At 37.2% G+C, this 18281-nt stretch overlaps 1 protein-coding gene across 1 annotated transcript in view; it reads left to right on the top strand.

The window, feature by feature from the left end:
• Window positions 1-18281, top strand: part of ACSS3 (acyl-CoA synthetase short chain family member 3) — a 58224-nt gene that overhangs the window by 22265 nt on the left and 17678 nt on the right. Inside the window, exon 8 of the mRNA XM_058805528.1 lies at window positions 2429-2532. Coding sequence (XP_058661511.1) covers window positions 2429-2532 — 104 coding nt within the window. The remainder of the gene's footprint in view (window positions 1-2428; window positions 2533-18281) is intronic.

Genomic DNA, 18281 nt, shown 5'->3' with positions numbered 1-18281 from the left:
TCTTCAGAAGGTAGCTCCATAATACCAAGCCATTAACTCTTCCTATACTTGAATCACACTTCATCCTACAATTGACATAATTGTTGTGAGCGGGATTGTTCTAATTTCCAAACAATTGACAAGTGATGGTTTTACATGAAATGTGGCAACAATTCAGCAGTTTGGATTAATGTACAAGTAATTTGCCATTTGTGTCCCGTAGTCTACTCTGCTTGCTTGACTTTTGGTCAGTTGAGAATGTTCTGCAATTTAATATCAAGAGCATTTAAAAATTCTAGTTTGTGTTCATCTGATGCCAGATAATAATGGACTTTAAAAAGAAATATGAGACTGCATAAAAACTGTGCAGAAATAATGAATATAAAGTAGACAAGAAACTTCCATTATCTGTCTCGTAATGCAGGAACAAGAGGAAGTGAAATTAAAGTAGGAAATTCAAAACTATTAGAAGGAAATATTTTCTCATAGATTTGACATTTCACATATGGTGCTAGGAGGATATGTGATTAAGACCCAGCACTTGTTACAATTGAAGTACGTAATGTACTTCTGCCTGCTGCCCCCTACTCTGTGCTGCTGTTGATCACACATGGCCTGTCCTGGTGGAGTCCTGAATTGTGCTCATGAACAGCCTTGTGGAGCTGCAGTTGTATTCTGTGTCTTTCTCTGTGACTGTCACGCAAACATCCAATGCATGGATTCTCATATTCAAGGTAAAATCTGTTTAGGGAAGGAAATGAACAAGCACATCCATGGAGAAAAATCAGAAGATGTGAAAATATTTTTTAAATTTTGCATGTTTAAATAAATAATTAAACAAAGAAATATATAAATATATATATTGTGTATATATATATATATATATATATATATATATATATGTATGTATGTGATCTCCACATGCATTAAAAATTATTAAGAATTCTTTATTTCCAGTTAATGTTTAGAGGTGCAAATGAACCTTCATTGCTGTATTTTTAGGAAAAAAAGCTTGTGTAGTATCATGCAGATAGAGTTTTTCTTTGCCAGAATACCCACCCCCCCAACTGATGTGTGCATTCCAGAATTAAAAAAAAAAAATTGTTCCAAAATATTTTCATTTGTAAAAGTGAAGCTCACATTATTACCCATATGAAAATTTAAGCTTTTGGTAAATAGTTTGGAGATGTTGTTTCTTCTGTGTTTGGAGTGACACCAAAATGTATGTGCTATGTTGAACAATATTTATTGCTTCAGGATCATTAGGAACATTGATCTGTCCCCTATATATCAGGTGAAATTTGAAGTCCATTCTGTTGAATTCCTGTATAGGGCCTAAAAGCTTGATTGTACTGAATTTCATGTTAGGAATGTAGGTTTTCAGAACAGCTGAGGACATTTATTTAACAGAGAGGCTGTAGGACCTTTCTTCTCAATTAACTGCATGGCAGGGATAGATGATTGCAGTAGCAGGTGGACTGACATGCTTTGAAGTTTTAAGTGGACTTTTAAAAAAATTGCTCAGTGGGGCATTTCATAGCCATTGGCATCCCTTATTTTGCTATACTGTTTGAGAGGAGAAAATAATTCCATGGTTCTTATGCTTAGATTTGTGGCACTTTGCTCTGATACTCTTTCTGGTGGTTTTGTGATTTAAGTTTGCCAAAGAGCAAATTTTCCTCCTTCTCATAATATAAACTTCATCTTTAGCCTGCAGATTATTGAATCTAATTATTAAAGCTGGCAATTTAAAAGAGAGGAATTTTGCTTTTGGCTCAAGGGATAACAAGATATCTTAAATATTCCCTAAGTCTTATGTGTCCTTGGTGTTTGTCTAATTTGCTTTCTGTATTTCATTTTCATGGAAAGATGAGACATGTAGTGTTTCTAAATTATATCCCTCTGAACTGAAATTTGTGTTATACCAACCAGATCTAAGAATTCTCTCTTTTGGTGGCTACAAATCTACTGGCTTTACAAAATCAGTGCAGTTTCTGTCCACTTTCGAAGGACAAGAGTGAAGTCCTGTGTTCAGCAGTTGTCTTCATTCAAAATGCACTGAGGAAGGACTTAAAGAAAAACAAAATGTCAATGCCATGCATATGGCTGTGGGAGATTGTACTGCAATGCTAATGAAGATATCTACCTAGTTTTTGTGTACAGAGCATTTAATTATATTTACTTCAACTGACAGTTGCTTGCCTCTGGTCTCCCAAGGTATGTGCATTCAGCAAATAAAGTTTCTTTTACATGATGAAGTATTAAGTAGCTTAAATTAATGCTGCAAATATTCTAGTTGTTACTTAGTAGGAAAGAGAAAGCAAAAAGTAAAAGTTCTCCTTTGTCTTTTCCCTTTTCTGGGACAGTGGCCGGAGACATTTATTGTATTCATTATTTTGTTTTCCTTTCCACATCCAGATCAAGATACAGACTTTATTTTTATTTAAAGGTTCAGAACGATGTTTGTAGCTGGCGAGCACTGTGATGTGGACACGTTAGAATGGTCAAAAAGAGTCTTCAAGGTACCTGTCTTGGACCACTGGTGGCAAACTGGTGAGTGGTTCAAAATACTCTTTGTAAAATACACTGAGGAGAGTATTTTCAGACTTGTTTCTTGAGTCTGAAGGTAAAATAGTTTTTTCTTGCCATGAACATGTAAATAAATGTAAAAAAAAAAATTCAAGCAGGAAGAATGTTTTTTGGAAGTGGTCTGAAAAGTGAGTTCAGGGTACTTTTAGAAAAATGTGACATTTGTAAAAGCTATATAAAGAAGGTATTTTCTGCTACCCATGTTTAAAAAAATAAGTTTGTATTAGTATTTTTCCAGGTGTGTTTTATGTTGCTTGCGTGTGTGATTGTTATGTGACAGACTGTTTGCTATTTAAGGCTTAAACTTCGGTTTTTTGCATGTATAATTTGTTTAATTAAAAAGAAACAATCTGCTGCATAGACTCCTTGGTCTTTAATACTGTTCTGTATGGATGCCATCCAACTTCTAGTGATTATTTTAGTGTTTCCTATTTGTTTCACTGCAATGAAGGAATCAGAGAACCAGTCTGTGGGTAACTTTGCAAAAATCCTAGTTGAATCCTGGATTAAGACTTGATCAAATGTATTTCCTTATAACTGTGGATTCATGTATCTTTAAATTTCACTATTAGAAGATGAAGTTTGCATTTTGCTTCTTACACACATTGCTGATTAAACAGTGGCAATGTATTACAAAAGCTCCTTCCTGCCTGCCTTCCTCCCTCCCTTCTTTGCTACCTTCCAAGAGTACCTCTTGTGTTTTCTGTGGATCATTGATTTAAGAAGTGTGGTCTCTTTCTCTATAAAGAAAAACCTTCTGAGGTTCTCCCATGAGAGATCAAATAAAAGCTATAGAAGATTAGAGAGAAAGTGAGAAACTGGTATTTCATCTATATATTATGCAATTAGATCAGTTGAGGAGGCTTAAAATGCATTTTTTTAATTAAAAAAAAACCCAAGACAATCTTAGGTAAATTCTGAAAAAGTTCTGGAAGACAGTAGTGTAATTTTTAATTTAACCTGTGTTTAATCAGCTGATTAGATGATTAATACAAGGCAAAAGACCTCTGTTTCATTCAGTTCACTATGATCCTAATGTCTGTACGCAGGCTTGAATGATACAGAATGAGAAATTAACTGAAAAGGGCTAAAAGATCAAATAATGTCTTTGATAAATCACTGAACTGTCAATAATCAATGTTACTGTATGTAATTTTGTGCAGCTTTGTATGTATTTTTGTCTGTCTTTGCAGATATAAAGATATATTACATACAAAATTGCCATAGCTTTTGTATGTGTTTAGTGCAGAAGTTTCATGTTACAGTGTTCTTTCAGATGTATCTCAAGTATGTAAACATCAATGAGAGATTTTAGGCATATGGATATAATGGAACTTACACTCTGTTTTAGACATTTTTCCAAGACCAAGACTCAGCTCAGACTACAGTGTAGTTCTTGATTTGTATATTCAGGGCATGCTCTTAAATTAAATTGTACCATGACTTAGTGAACTAAGGCCATTTTAAATATATTGTTTGAGAACATTTAATAATTTGATTAGAGTGAAGACCCAAGTGATTTGTGTGGAAATGTGAGCTGTTGAATGAAAGCAAGGCCTTGAGTCTGAAGGAAAGAATGTACTAATTCGGTTCCTATCAAAGAACTGAACTTCAAGGGATAAGAAAGCAAGAATCACAGAGTCATTTGGTCAATGAGGACCTCCTGAGCTCATTTAATTCAGTCCTCCTTCTCAAGCAGGATCAGAGAGTGTTGCTCAGGATCCTGTTTAGTTTTGAGTATCTCCATGGATGGGGATTCTCTGGCCACTCTGGCTAGCCTGTGCCAGTGTGTGACTTCCCTCACAGTAAACCCATATTTTTTTGGCTCAGATGGAATATCCTGGTTTTAGTTTGTGCCTGTAGCCTCTTGTTATGTTAGTGGGCATCACTGAGAAGTCTGGCTAACATTCTTCAATGTGCGTAATTACTGGATGCCTCCCAAGAAGGCCTACAGGGGTGCTTTCTGTGAGAAGCTGCCAGAAGTTTCCTTCGTGTCTGGCAGACTCAATCCCTGACAGCTCCAAAGATGGATGTGCTGCTAGTCATGCCTGGGCCAATTAGAAATGGTGGTAACATATTCAAAAGTGAGGGGGGAAAAGTTATTTTGAAGCTGTAAGTGCAGCCAGAGAAGAGTGGTGTGAGAACATGTGAGAGAAACAACTCTGCAGACACCAGGGTCAGTGGAGAAGGAGGGGCAGGAGGTGCTTCAGATGCTGGAGCTGGGATTCCTCTGCAGCCCATGGTGCAGACGATGGTGAAGCAGCTGGCCCCTGCAAGCCATGAAGTCCACAGGAGGCAGAAATCCGCCTGCAGCCCATGAAGGAGACCCACACCATAGCAAGTGGATGCCTGAGAAGTTTTGACCCCGTGGAGGCCCATGCTGGATCAGGTTCCTGGCAGGGACCTGTAGATCCTTGGAGAGAGGAGCCAATGCTGGAGCAGGTTTCCTGGCAGGACTTGCTACTTGTACCCTTTCCTTGTCTTTCTTGAGCTGTGGAGAGTTGAACACAAGACTCCAGATGTGGCCTCACTAGGGCTGAGCTGAGGGAGAAGATCACCTCGCTCAACCTCCTGGTCACATTCTTCCCTATGCACCCTAGGGTGCCACTGTCCCTCCTGGCCATGAGGGCACTGCAGGCTCATGGTCAACTTGTCATCCAGGGGACTCTCGGGTCCTGCAGCACAGCAGCCATTGCTGCTGGTGAAAGCAGTCTTCCCTTCTGCTCTTCACTCACCTCTGCTTTAGCAGAATACAAAATAAAGGCCATTAACTGTGAAAAAACAAGCAGTTCTGTCACGTTCATCCTTATCTGTCACTTGTCAAAATGTTGAAAATAGATTTCTGTGCTGGAAAAGCCATTTCAGCCAACAGTATTGGATTTCAGTACATGAGGTTAAAGGTTTATGTACTGAATGTGAAATATTTTACAGAATAGATAACTGGCTGTTTAATTCATTAGAAATAGGCAAGGTTAGTGACTGATGACAGAATAACGACCCACAGATTCAGAAATAACAATTTTCTGAACTATCTCCAAAATAAAAAGCGGCGTGCTAAAAACACAATAAAAAACCCTAATCACTTCTGTCAGGGGGAAGTTGAAACTATTAGCTGTGTTATGTAGAACTAATAAGTTTTTAAAATGCATTTTTTATAACAAAATGAATTGTCTTTTTTTGCCATTTAATTGCAGCTGAAGTTGGAAATTGCTATTTTGTTATACCTCAGATTGAAAGTTTCTGTCTTACTTCTACATATGAAAATGCTTTTGACCTTTGCTAGTCTGACAAATTGGTACTTATTCCCAAAGCTGATACTTATCTGCATTCTTCCAAAACAAGAGCATTGCAAAACTCTGAGAAATTCTGACATCTTAATTTTGCTTGAAAACTGTAGATCTTCAGCAGTTATGTTGGCTCTTTGAGCTGAGGCTAAAGCAGAAGATGGAGGAGGAGGAGAAGTATCTGGGTAAATAGTGTTTCTTGCATAATGGGGTAATTTCTATTCCTTTGTTAATGACTGAGAAAGGTAAGGAAAGGATGAGTTTTGTAGAGATGAGAAGTGACTGTCATCATTTGGAGATGGAAATGAGTGTGGGGGAAACAAAAGGCTGACAAAAGTATTATAAAATAGGAGTGTTAACCACTTCCTTCTTCAGGTTTAGTAAGATGTCTTTAAAGCACTTGGCCCCTTTGCCATATATATAACTAGAAATAAATTAGTATGGACAAGGAAATGTGGATTTCTTTCATTTGTTCTTGAAATTTAGATTTATGGAGTGTATTTGAAATCACTGTGAATTGAAACAATACTTTGAAACAGAAGTAATCTTTCATTAAGGAACTTCAAAGCAGCTACACCTGGAAAAGCTGTTGCTTAAAACTGATTTGTGTCAGTACACCTTCAGCAATAACACTCATTTTAAATGCTAATGTTTGTGTTAAAAGTATAGTAAGCACATCTTACAAACTGTGAAATGTAAGTCACAGGATCACTGAGTGGCAAGGAAGATTTCAGGCAGTAAGGACTGGGAAGAACTTGCTGTTTTCTTTTGAGATATGGCAATGGATGAAAGAATGTTATTTTCTGATCTTCTGATCCTATGCTCAACTGTACCTGGGGAGAGGAGAATTTTGTTTGGGTTGGTGCAGATGTTAAGTTTTTGCTTATTTATACAAATTGACACTTAGCACTTCAATAGCAGTTTTCATCTTCAAAGTTGTGCAAACACAAGCAATTAATGCTTTTGACACCCCTGTGAAGTAAGTACAGTTATTCCAGTCTTGCAGACACTAAATGGGGAAAGAAGGCTATTCTGCTCCAAGATATCCTGTAAGCCTTAAGTTCATTGTCAAAAAAAAGATTTTTTTTTTTTGAGAGATATAATTTTTTGGTCTTATTTACCTATATTTTGTGATTTTTTTTTTAATGGAAAGTGGAATGCACATTTTGGATCTTGTTTTCTCTCTGTAGTTGTATTTTAAGGCAATGACATAGTTGCTCTGTTTTTGTATTGCAGTTAGTTCAATTACAAGGAGCCTTTCCAAATTTATTTGAAGTAGCCTAAACAGTGTTTGGGTTGTATCTGCTGTGTGACTACCCTCATTCTGAGGGAGGGGGGCCTCAATAGACAAAGAAATGTGAGTATGGCTTATCTTGATTTTGGAGCTAGCTTTGAGTTCTAGGAAAAAAAAAGGGAAACAGCCAGGAGGTTGAGCTGTGGAAGCAAAAGGCTTGGAAAGTTTGTGTTAAACATCTTCAGCTGCTTTCATGTTAGTTAAAAAAAATGAAATTCTGCCATACCACTCTTGACATTTTGAGAAAATGGTAAGTCAGATTTCCATTTATTCATAGTAAGTATAGGATATAAAGAGGTTTTTTTCTCTTGATGTTTTTAAATAAAAACGTTTTGAGACTCTGCCTTTGAGGATGTATAGGAAAATTCAGATGAAATAGAACTGAAGCTGAAAATTCAGTGATAAAATATGGCCTGCATAAAATCTCAGTCAAGAGACATGTTTCCATAGAACTTTAGTTGAGTACTATGGAAATGAAAGTTACAGAGTGTGCAAGTGTAGTGGGTTCAGATTGGAGTTATCTACTATTTCCTGAGTATCAGCTCACTAGCAGGCATAACTATGAAACAGTTGTGTACATTTTGTGTTTTCATGCAAATAGGCTGCTTTATTCAGTAAGGAGTAGGTTTCTGCAGCAGGCATTAGGACAAAAATCAAATGATGCTTGATACATTGTGGCTGCTGACAAGGAAGATTATATTGCACATTGTATTATAGTGCATATTGTATTGGATATTCTGAGACAGTGTGATAAAATTTTCTGGTAGGAATTCTCCAAGTCCTGTAATATAATTAATAATGTACTCTATCACTTTTAAAATTTTTCTTTTTCTGTGTCCTACCTCTAGAACATGCAAATGCTACTTTGATAATATTTTTATTAGGACAGACTGCTGTTAGGTAATTATATGTAATGGTTTAATAATGGTTATACAGAGTTTTTATGAGGACTGATACAAATGTGTCATTGAATTCAGTGTAAAAAATATGAATCATGGATAAGTGTACTCAGATGAATATATTTCAGTGGACTTCTTCTGAGGTAATCAAAGAGTTTATTAATGTGATCTCCAAGCAGCATGATGTGATCCCCAGACTTCCGTTTCCACTGTGTTGCCTTGGCAACATTGTGCACAATCTCCTTTGTATGAGTATCTGGAAAGATGGATTTTGCAACTAAATTGTTAGCTAACCTTTTCAGGTTTGCACTGAAGAACTGTTCTTTAAGTGAATTACCTTGTCAGGGAAGACCTCCATCTCCCTTTGTCAGCTGGATTCCACATTCTGTTCTTCAGTTACCTTCCACTTTTGCCCCATTCAAAGCTGCAGATGAGTCCAGTGATTTTGTTCAATATCATGAAATTCTCAGACCCAATGACAGTAGGAAAGGTAAACTAAAGAAAGGATGGCTGTTTGATTTGCAACAAATAGTCAATTCTTGACTTTTTTTGGAGTGACAGAATTCAGTTCTGGAGTTACAGGGACCAGGAATCTGGAGTTGAAATGAAAGAGATGAAACAAATTTATTCCAAAGTCCGGGCAACTGGTTTCGGTTATCAGGTGCCTCAGTGTAGACACAACTACTTTCATGCTTTTTAAAGATGTGTGCATCCTGTCAAGACTCAAATACTATTTTTTTAGTGAAAGCTGATAACCTGCAAACAGTTCTACAGAAGTGGGAACTACTTGGCAGAAAGTTCTGCTGCTCTGCAGCCCCGATTTATTGAGTCCCCTGATCATTATTTACTGGATAACTGAATTCATAACAGGCATTCGTGACATTTTTCATGTCTCCCCCTGGAGACTTGCATTCTGTTCTTTAAGGGTATGAAAAATATAGATTGTTTCAGCCATTGTTTGCTGTTTAGTAATTGCACGTGGACTGTGTATCCTGAGTAGCAGTATCTCATCATTCCTTCAGTGTCATCTTACAACACCCAATTCAAACAGATTTTTGGTTGCCCTTATTGAGGGAGAGAGAGGAAAAGGTTTTTTTAGTGGCCGTAGGCATTGCCAAAGCAGAGACTGACCTTTCAGTTCTGTGTGGTTTTCCCATTCTTGAACATCAAAGAAGGTATGTCTGGATTATATGCATATTCTCTAGGGTGGTTTTGTTTTGCATGAATCATTACAGCTTCATAGGTTTATTGTGGCATTCAATGCTGTTCAGTGTCTTTCATATTTCACAAATTGTCTTTTCTCCAAAAATATTTTTCATTTGAGCGTTGTTTCAAATGTGCATTTCACATGGCTTTCAGTTGTTCAGTGTGTTTTGGGAAGTGTACCCAGATTCTAGACCTGGAGTGTTGTGGCTTGATAAAAAAAGTTTTTTTTATTTTATTTGTGGAATTTATTGCAATTGGAACATGGTTAAGTCAGTAAATGTACTACATCCTTCTAGTTAAAAAAACAAAAAGCATGCATCTCTGTACTTCACATTTCTGTGAAGGTTCTCTTTTCCTCGTGGCTATACTCTGGGTTTTCCCCACAGGTCAGCTCCTCCTGTGTTGATACAAATTCATTATTAGCTGTGCCACTGCTAGTCTGCCTCATTTGTGCTGACATTTTCCAACTCAGAATTGATGAAAAGTGTGTATTAAGCTTTTCTGTTCCCATTTGGCTTCAGTTTCTCAGTGCTTATTAATCTTAATCTTTTCTGATTGTCTTTCCACATGCAGTCAGGGACAAAATTAATATGGATGAAGTGTAAATGTTTTCATCCTTAAAATTTCATTGATGTAGTTTAGATGATTGAAAATAAAAGAACTGTAAAGCAGTCTTAAGTTATGAAGTTGAGCCGTGTGCACTGAATATTTGGGTTGCATTTAGGCAAATGAAGAAGATGAGGGGACATGTTTAGGAATGGATATGTTAAAATAGAATAGTGCAGTCTCATTTCTCTGAAGGAGATGAGCTATTACAGTGCCTCCAGTTTGTATGAGTGTGAAGATTTTACAGCTTGTTGATCTCTTTCTTGTCATATGGCAACTGCTTTTTTCTGTTGCTCAAAGTGAGGGTAGGAAGAGAATGTATCTAAGATATTAGATCCTGATAAAGATACTTGAATTGCACAGTAGTAATTTTACCTGTCTTTTCCATCTTGTCAGTGTTACTATGCATGCAATGTATTAAGATTCCTCAAAACAATTAAACAGCAAACAGCACTGAGATGTGTAATTACTTTTAAATTTTCCATTTATCTCTTAGTATTTCATCATATATCAGATATGATGTCACAGTAGGATGAAAATAATTTGAAATTTATTTTGTCTGAAAATATAATTTGATGCATTGCCTGACTTAATGCATTTTTAAACATGTCATCTGACATCTTGCAAATACAACCAAAAAGCTTTCCATTCTCTAGGCTTGGCTGTCATTTTGCTACAGGCAATTTATAAGATGTATGTTATAATAGCATATATAATATTTGGAGGCAAAGGACCTAGTGTACTTACAAAATGAATACATAAACTTCTGGTGCTTTATTACTGGCTTGCCAAGTTAGTGATAACCAATTATTTTCTGCTTTGGTTTTAATATTTGTCATGGCCCACAAACCCTTAACTAAACTAGTTGGACCTTCCTTGCAGTTATATTTTGTATATGTATTTTTGAGATTTCATTTAAATGTGCTTTGAAATCTTCAGAGACCTTGTGTATTTGTATAATACCAACCCCCACAGTTTGTAAGTATATTCTGTGATTGGATAATTGTGAAAGTGAGCCTTGGATGAATTTTAATGGATTTGGGCATTGATTTTTTTTTCAAACAAGTGAATTGAATACAGGAATAGAACTGTTATATTGGAAGTATTTGCCCTTCACAAGTGTGATAGATGTTCATGGTAATAGGTGCTTGGTAAATTATGTTCATGGTAAGTTATGACTCCACGTGCTTTAAAGCATTTAGAAAACATTTTAAAAAATGCTGGTTTCTCTTCTGACCTTCAATTCTAAGAATAAGCATGAAAATGCAGGCACTTTCAGAAAATACATAACTTTAGAAATAAAATGGATTTCTGTTTTGAGAAATGGAACTTCAGATTTTCAAAACTTTTAGCTCACTTTGTCACTTTTTTTTTCTCATAAGTCCATGAATCTTAGTCACACTTTAAAAAATTATTGCTTCATTTTCTATTTATATCTCTTTTCCATGTTTTTTGAATGAAGTTTCTGCTTTACAGTTCCTTCTTTGCAGTTTCTGAGTAGAGAAGTTAGACAGTTAAGAAGAGCTTTTATAAGGTTCTGTGTACAATTTTACCAAGTGAGAAAGGTAAAATTTAATTTTACTTGGGTGTGAAGAATAGGTGAAAAACACTGTTGTTTTTCCATGAGGCTTACAGTTAACTTGTAGAGGTTTTATGTTCTGTTTTATAGAGTGCTAGTGGGATGAAAAAACATATTTTGAAGCCAGTTCAAGATAACAAATTCTTCTGATCTTCTGCCAAATGAATGTTACCTAAATTGTAAGCAGCCTGATGGACAAGGTCATGCTTTAGATGTGAGAGTCTCTCTAAATAACATTAGAGCAAGAAAGTCTTGACTGAAAATCTTTCCAGTTATTTACTGCTTATTCTTTACCCTAGCTTTATTTAAGTTTACAAGGAGTTTTTCAACTCCTTACAAGACAAGTGTGAAAACCTTGATTACAAATCACCAAACTTGCATAGCTCACCTTAAAGCTGATACTTCTGGAGGTTTTTGCTAAAGTAGACCCCTCCTCCTCACTTACCAGATTTTGTTACTCTCTACACATCTGATATTTATTGTGTTGATGCTGCATGTGCTTAATTCACAAGAGGAATAATTAAGAGTGCAGCCAGATGGAGAAAAAATAAATTATAATTACAGTGAGTGTTTAAGAATTTTTTTGCTGCATGTCATAGTCCTCAGAAGCAAGGAGTGAAGTAAAATACTAAACAATACATGAAAAAGTTTTTGAAGTTTCGCTACGAGCCAGCAAAACCTTTTATCATTTAGGATGACAGACTGTCTTTAATCTAATCTAATGGTGTATTATGTGTGAACTGGATTTAATTTCATACTTCTTTCTGACACTTGATAAAACTGAATCAGAGTATCCTTCAGAATTTACAGTTCTTCAGATTCTTCAGTCCTTGCTGTCTTCTTGTGGTTCCTCTCAGCTTTTTGTTAAAAGTTGCTGTAGTACCATGCTAAATATATTGCTAGATAGAATTTCAGTAAATGTAAGCTCTTTCATTAAATTTTACTTCATTTGATGACAAGCTTAAATAAAATTAAGAAGAAGTGAGTAAAATGGATGGGAAGGTTCAGAGTATAATTATCATAGCTCTGAAAATAGTTTTCACTAGCTTTTACTCTTAGAATGTGGTAAAAATCATAGCATAGCTATATATACTAACAATGTGGGTGGAGAAGTGCTGTGGATTTTTGTAGCAGCATCAAGCATCATATTGTATTGGGATTATCCAAACTGTCCTTATCTGTGCCCTTTGGTGCTCTGGGATAATAGTGGCCAGGTGTCATGTCCTTGTTTTAGTGTTGATGGATAATGAGCATCAGATTGTTTGTACTTTAATACCCAGCATCAGCCATGTGTGCTTAGTCTTTTTACACATTAATAATATAGCATGTCATGTGCCATCCTGGTGTAGATCTCTTCCAGGGAAGCAACAAAGAAGGCAGCTTGCCAAAATTACACAATTTACACCAGATACTTCTGAGGCCTTGCTGAAGGCATGGCTGAGTTGTACTGTACAGAGGCTAAAGCAATTATCAGAAATTTTCTTCCAGTATCAGTAAGCATAAGACTGAGCTGGTGCTTGGGCTACCAACCTGCAGCATGACTATCTAGACACAATTTGTCAGGGTTAACAGTGCTAAATCTAAGCTGTGATTGAGGCAGCTTTCTGCTGCTGCAGTTAGAAGCTTGCTTGGCTTTTAGTGATAAAGGACTGACGGAAACTGACTTCTTTGCTCTGTGCAGTTGTATGTTAAAGGATGAAGGAACTGAGGTCTGTGTGAATACTTGATGATCTGGCCCCTGATTCTTCAGGACACTGGGAGTGCATACTATTTCTGTGACGTATTAGATTCAGTTTTATTTTAAAGAAGCAGTATGGTATACTGTGATGCAGATTTTGTGTCCTGTAATTCATCAGGTACTGTGGTTTTCTGTTCCAGAATGCCCAATAGTTGTTGCCTTACTAGAAGGCATTTTGCTGTAACTTTATTGAATTCTTCATTCACCCTTTCTGGCATAATGAAAATGACCACTGTGTGCAGGGAGCATATGGAGGGAGTCTCTTCAGAGGTACATTCTTGTAGTGTGAGTGGATTTGCAATGAGTTGCTGCCTAAGCTTTCCTGCTTCACTGACTCTCCTTTCCATTTTATCAGTGCAGTCTGCTGCCGTAGTAATTCCTTTAATTCCCCACAACAAAAGTGACAGTCTCGCCAGAAGAATAGCTCAAAACACCATAGCCACAGTAAGAATTTTGTGTATTATATTTATTGCATTCATTAATATGTTAATGTATGACAGTTGCTCCTTTTTCTTCTTTCCTTCTCCTGCTACATAAAAACTTCCTACCTCTTTTGTATGCTTTTTGTGGCTCTCCATTGCATTCTGAGAAATTCAAAGCAGACAACTTTACATTACTAACTTAGCCCAGCCCAAGCTCAAATATTCATTCCAAAATGCAGTGTATTTTGCCTAGGTATTTCCTACCAAAAAAGCCAATACTTCAGCAGCATGGCAGTCTACTATGTTGAGAAATATGAGACGTGGTACAGAAATTATAGTGTATCAGGAATATGAGTGGCACAGAGTAAGTAAGTGGTAGATTTTCATCTTGAAAGTCCTGAGTTATTTCAAAACTGTTTATTTTGATTGAACTTGACTGTTGACTGTGAATGAGAAAAAGAGTTTTGAGCACAAAGCCTACTAGCTGTTGCTCTGCATAATTTGGCAGAACGCAGCTTCTGCAAATCAGGCACGTGGGTGGGTGGAAGATTTCTGATTAATAAAGTCACAGACTTTATGCATCCTAGCTACTTGTAGGAGGGTGCACTTTTTGCTTCTGGATCAGAAGCACCTTCTTTGGCATAAGAATTGTTTTCCAAGGTGCAAATGCAAAGAAGTTCCTGTATCAGACTACTCATTAGCTGTCCAGTTTATACTGGATATTTAAATAATATTGAAATAGCTTTATAATAATATCACTCACTTACTGGTAGAGTGGGACAAGACAAAGAAGGTCACATCTGTGATTATTGAGGACTATTTCTTTACATTAGCCCTTATTCTGAAAAGAAGAAGCATAAGGAGGGGGTTGGGGCACTTGAACAGCTTTGATTTTAAGGCCGTCTCCCAGTAACTCTCTCTTTTTTGTCTCAATAAAGTGCTTTTCATTATTCTCAGAGGTACACCATATTGTTTTCATTATAACTCAGAGCAGATGTTGAATACCTTTACCAGACTAGTTGTGAAATATTGTTCTCCCAGTATAAAACATTGCTCTTCTAAATAGCTGTTTCATTGTAGCATCTTCAAGTGTTACACAGAAAGGAAATTGGTTTTATGATCTGGTTGCCCCTGAAAAGCCTTTCACAGCTGGAGGGGAAGCTAACTTGGTAGCTTAGTGAGTGGACAGTTAATGTGCAAAATGTTGGCAAAAGAGACTGTAAGACAAACCTACTGTTCTGTTCCTTGCATTAAAAATATGGAAGTTCCTAAAATCTTCAGCATTGGAAATCTGTCTAGGTGCTATGCATTAATTTCAGAGAATCTTCAACTCTAAACAAATGAGTGTCAGGTAAGAGACATCTGTTCGTATATGCAGAAACTTGACTTAAGGGATACGTGGAATACAATGCACACTTGACAAGTGTTATCCATCTTCAGACTGTTACTGTTTCAACTTTTCAGACTTGAATTTTGTAACCTGAACATAGATCCTGAATTGAATTGTAAAGAAACCAACCTTAATTGAAACCAAAGATTCATAAGCAACTTTATTTATTGGAAACCTGTAATAAAGAGCCACACAGTATTTGTATTACACATAATTGTTAAGGAAAGTATCTCTTTTAAATAACACTTAAAATCCTGTGTTCTTCTGAACAGTGATGATTTCTTTTCAGGAGGATTTTGAATTGAATTCTCCTTTAAACTCAGACTGTTTTCTTGGTGATAGAAAAAACTGTCCTAGAAAGAGACTGTTGTTTCCTAATAGGTTTGGGAAATTGATATTTCAATCCAGCATCCTCTTTGAAAGATAAATGTTGATTTCCCAAGAAATGTGCAAAGCAAAGGTTCATGCTGTCCTCTGACAGTACTCCTTTTGTGATTCTGTATTGAAGGGGAATCTTTATCATTCAGGAACAGCTAACCTAATCTAAAGAGCAGATGCTTTTGGGATTCCCTCTCTTAATTATTATCTGATCCAAGTACCAAAAACCCCATATTTTTTTCCATGTATATAAAAAGTCTTACTGCCCTGTGGGAACTGAATGTATGGCTTAGAGATTAGAGCACTGGGTAAATATGAAAATTATATATCCATTGGTAATTGAAAAGACAATAGAAGAAAGAGCAACAGTTTTAAAGGCCTTTTCACAAAGTTTTAGAACTTGTGATTCTCCAGAATAAATGGACTTTCATTCAGGCTTAGTCACTGTTGTCCAAAAAGCATGTAAGAAACCAGACAAGTTAGTACAATGAAGTTTTCTTTCAAGTTTCTGTTGATTTCATTAGCAGTGTACTAGAGAGTCAGGCAAACCCAAACGAATTTTCAGTAATTCTTCCACTCCCCTCAGGGTCTTTGGACTGAGACTCTTGATGAGAAATGCTTGTCAATTCCCAGTCCACACCAATGTTACTGGTACATCAGGCTTACAGTGGTGCTGTGTTCCCTGTCTCAGTAGCAAACCTAATTCCTGTGTTTTGGTGATAGGGAACTGCTGCAGTTTGTTTTGTAGCTCTTGCTGTGCAGTATGTAAAGCAACATGTACACCGTGCTTCCACTTCTTCTCCTTTCACAGTCAAAAAGGAAACTCTTGGTTCTACTGTCTTTTCCACTTCACTGTTCCTTCTGTTCCAAGTAAAAGAGGAAAATTCTTCAGTATACATCCTGCACAGAAAATACTGTTGAAAATGTTTTGTTTTTCTACAACTTCTCAGTGTGATCACAGGTGGGGTATGGTAGATTATTTTGATATTGTGTCAGCACTATAACTGTAGCCTGGGTGTTTTGTGTGTTAGAAGAAAATATTCCCCCATGACTGTGCAGGGAATTTGCACGAGCTGGAGTAGAGAATGGAATGGGGAAAGATTAGGAAACAACAAAGCCAACTTTTTAGCCTGTCTTTTTCAGCATGGAGGGTTGATAATTTTTATTCTGTGTCGCACAGTTGTATTTAGGCCCTAGTTCAGCTGTGCTGTAAATGCTAAGCTTTCAGTTACTTACTAACACCTACTGTAAAAACAGTACAAGAGTCTGTAAGTTTGTTTTTGTTTTTCCTTCTTTAAGCACTTGAATAGTCACATAACTTTTGAAGTGGAAGATGAATGCTATGGAGGTTGAAAAAATTCACAGCAAAAATTACTTTAATATCCTGGTGCAAGCATACTGAAAATAGTTTTGAACATACTGATTAGATATACATATACAGCTGGAGACAAACCTACTTTGTTTGCTAGGTGGCATGGACTATGCATTCCAGGCCAAGTGACCTGAGACATCATCAAAATGATATAGTCATGTTTTTAAAGTAAAGTCTCATCCTGTGTTTCTGCTACACTTTGTTTTCTGTGGCTCAGAGTTACAGCAGCATTTCAAAGTAATTTCTGTAGATTGTTTCTTTAGAGGGGAAGAGTGAAGAGCAACTGGGATTTTTTCAGTCTTAGACTCTCTTCTATATCTCTTGATAGTATTTATTCTTCTTCTGTGATAACAACTCTGGTAGTATAAAAATGTTACGTGAAAAGAGGGAAAGGTGAGGAGGGAAGGATTTCAGCTACTTAACTGTGGGGATGATTAGGAAGGTGCCAGCATTACTGGAAAGCATTGGTGACAAATTTCTGGCACAAGTAGTGGAGGATCCCTTGAGGTGTGGTGTGCTCCTCAGCCTTATACTAACAAACAGGTAATGCATGCCTTGTCGAAGATGTGAAAGTTGAGGGCAGCCTTGGATGTAATGACTGTTGTGGAATTCAGTAGTGGGCAATGAGGAAACAAAACAGCAGGACTGTAATCATGGACTTCAGGAGATCTAACTTCAACTTCGAAAGGTCTTCTTGAAAGAATCCTGTAGGAACACATCCTGCAGTGATGAGGGTTCCAAGGGAGTTGGTTGATATTCAAGAATCACTTCCTCCAGACTCAAGAATGATGCATCCTCATGGGTGAGAAATCAGGCAAAGGGGGAAGAGATCTATGTGGATGAATTAAGAACTCCTGTCATTACTTAAGTGTGACTAGGAAATACACAGGAGATTGAAGCCGGATCAGGCCAATTGGAATGATTTTATAGAGAGGTTGTCAGAGTAAGGAGAAATGAGACAAGAAAGTTAAACAAAGACAAGTGCTGGATTCTGCACCTGGGATGGGGCAACCCTAGGTGTACAGGCTGGGGAATAAGAGGCTGGAAAGCTGTGCCATGGAAAGAGACCTGGGGGTCCTGGTCAATGGCAAGTTGAACATAGGTCAGCAGTGCCCTGATAGCCAGAGGAGCCAACCCTGTCCTGGGGTACATCAGGCCCAGCATCACCAGCTGGGCAAGGGAGGGGATTGTCCTGCTCTGCTCTGCACTGGGGCAGCCTCACCTTGACTGCTGGGGGCAGGTTTGAGTGCCATAATATAAAAATCATAAAGCTATTGGAAAGTGTCCCAAAAAGGGCTACAAAGATGGTGAATGGCCTTGAGGGGGAGCTGTATGAGGAGCAGCTGAGGTCCCTTGGTCTGCTCAGCCTGGAGGTGACTGAAGTGAGATGTCACTGTGGCCTTTGACTTCCTCACAAGAGGAAGTGGAGGGCTAGGTACCAATCTCTTCCCTCTTGTGACCAGTGACAGAATTCAAGGGAATGTCATGAAGCTGAGGCAAGGGAGGTTTAGATGGGATATTAGGAGAAGGCTCTTCACCCAGAGG

This window comes from Ammospiza caudacuta, chromosome 5 (assembly GCF_027887145.1).
Source record: "Ammospiza caudacuta isolate bAmmCau1 chromosome 5, bAmmCau1.pri, whole genome shotgun sequence".
NCBI lineage: Eukaryota > Metazoa > Chordata > Aves > Passeriformes > Passerellidae > Ammospiza > Ammospiza caudacuta.
The sequence above is the reverse complement of the archived record's forward strand: the minus strand, read 5'-3'. Positions and strand labels throughout refer to the sequence as shown.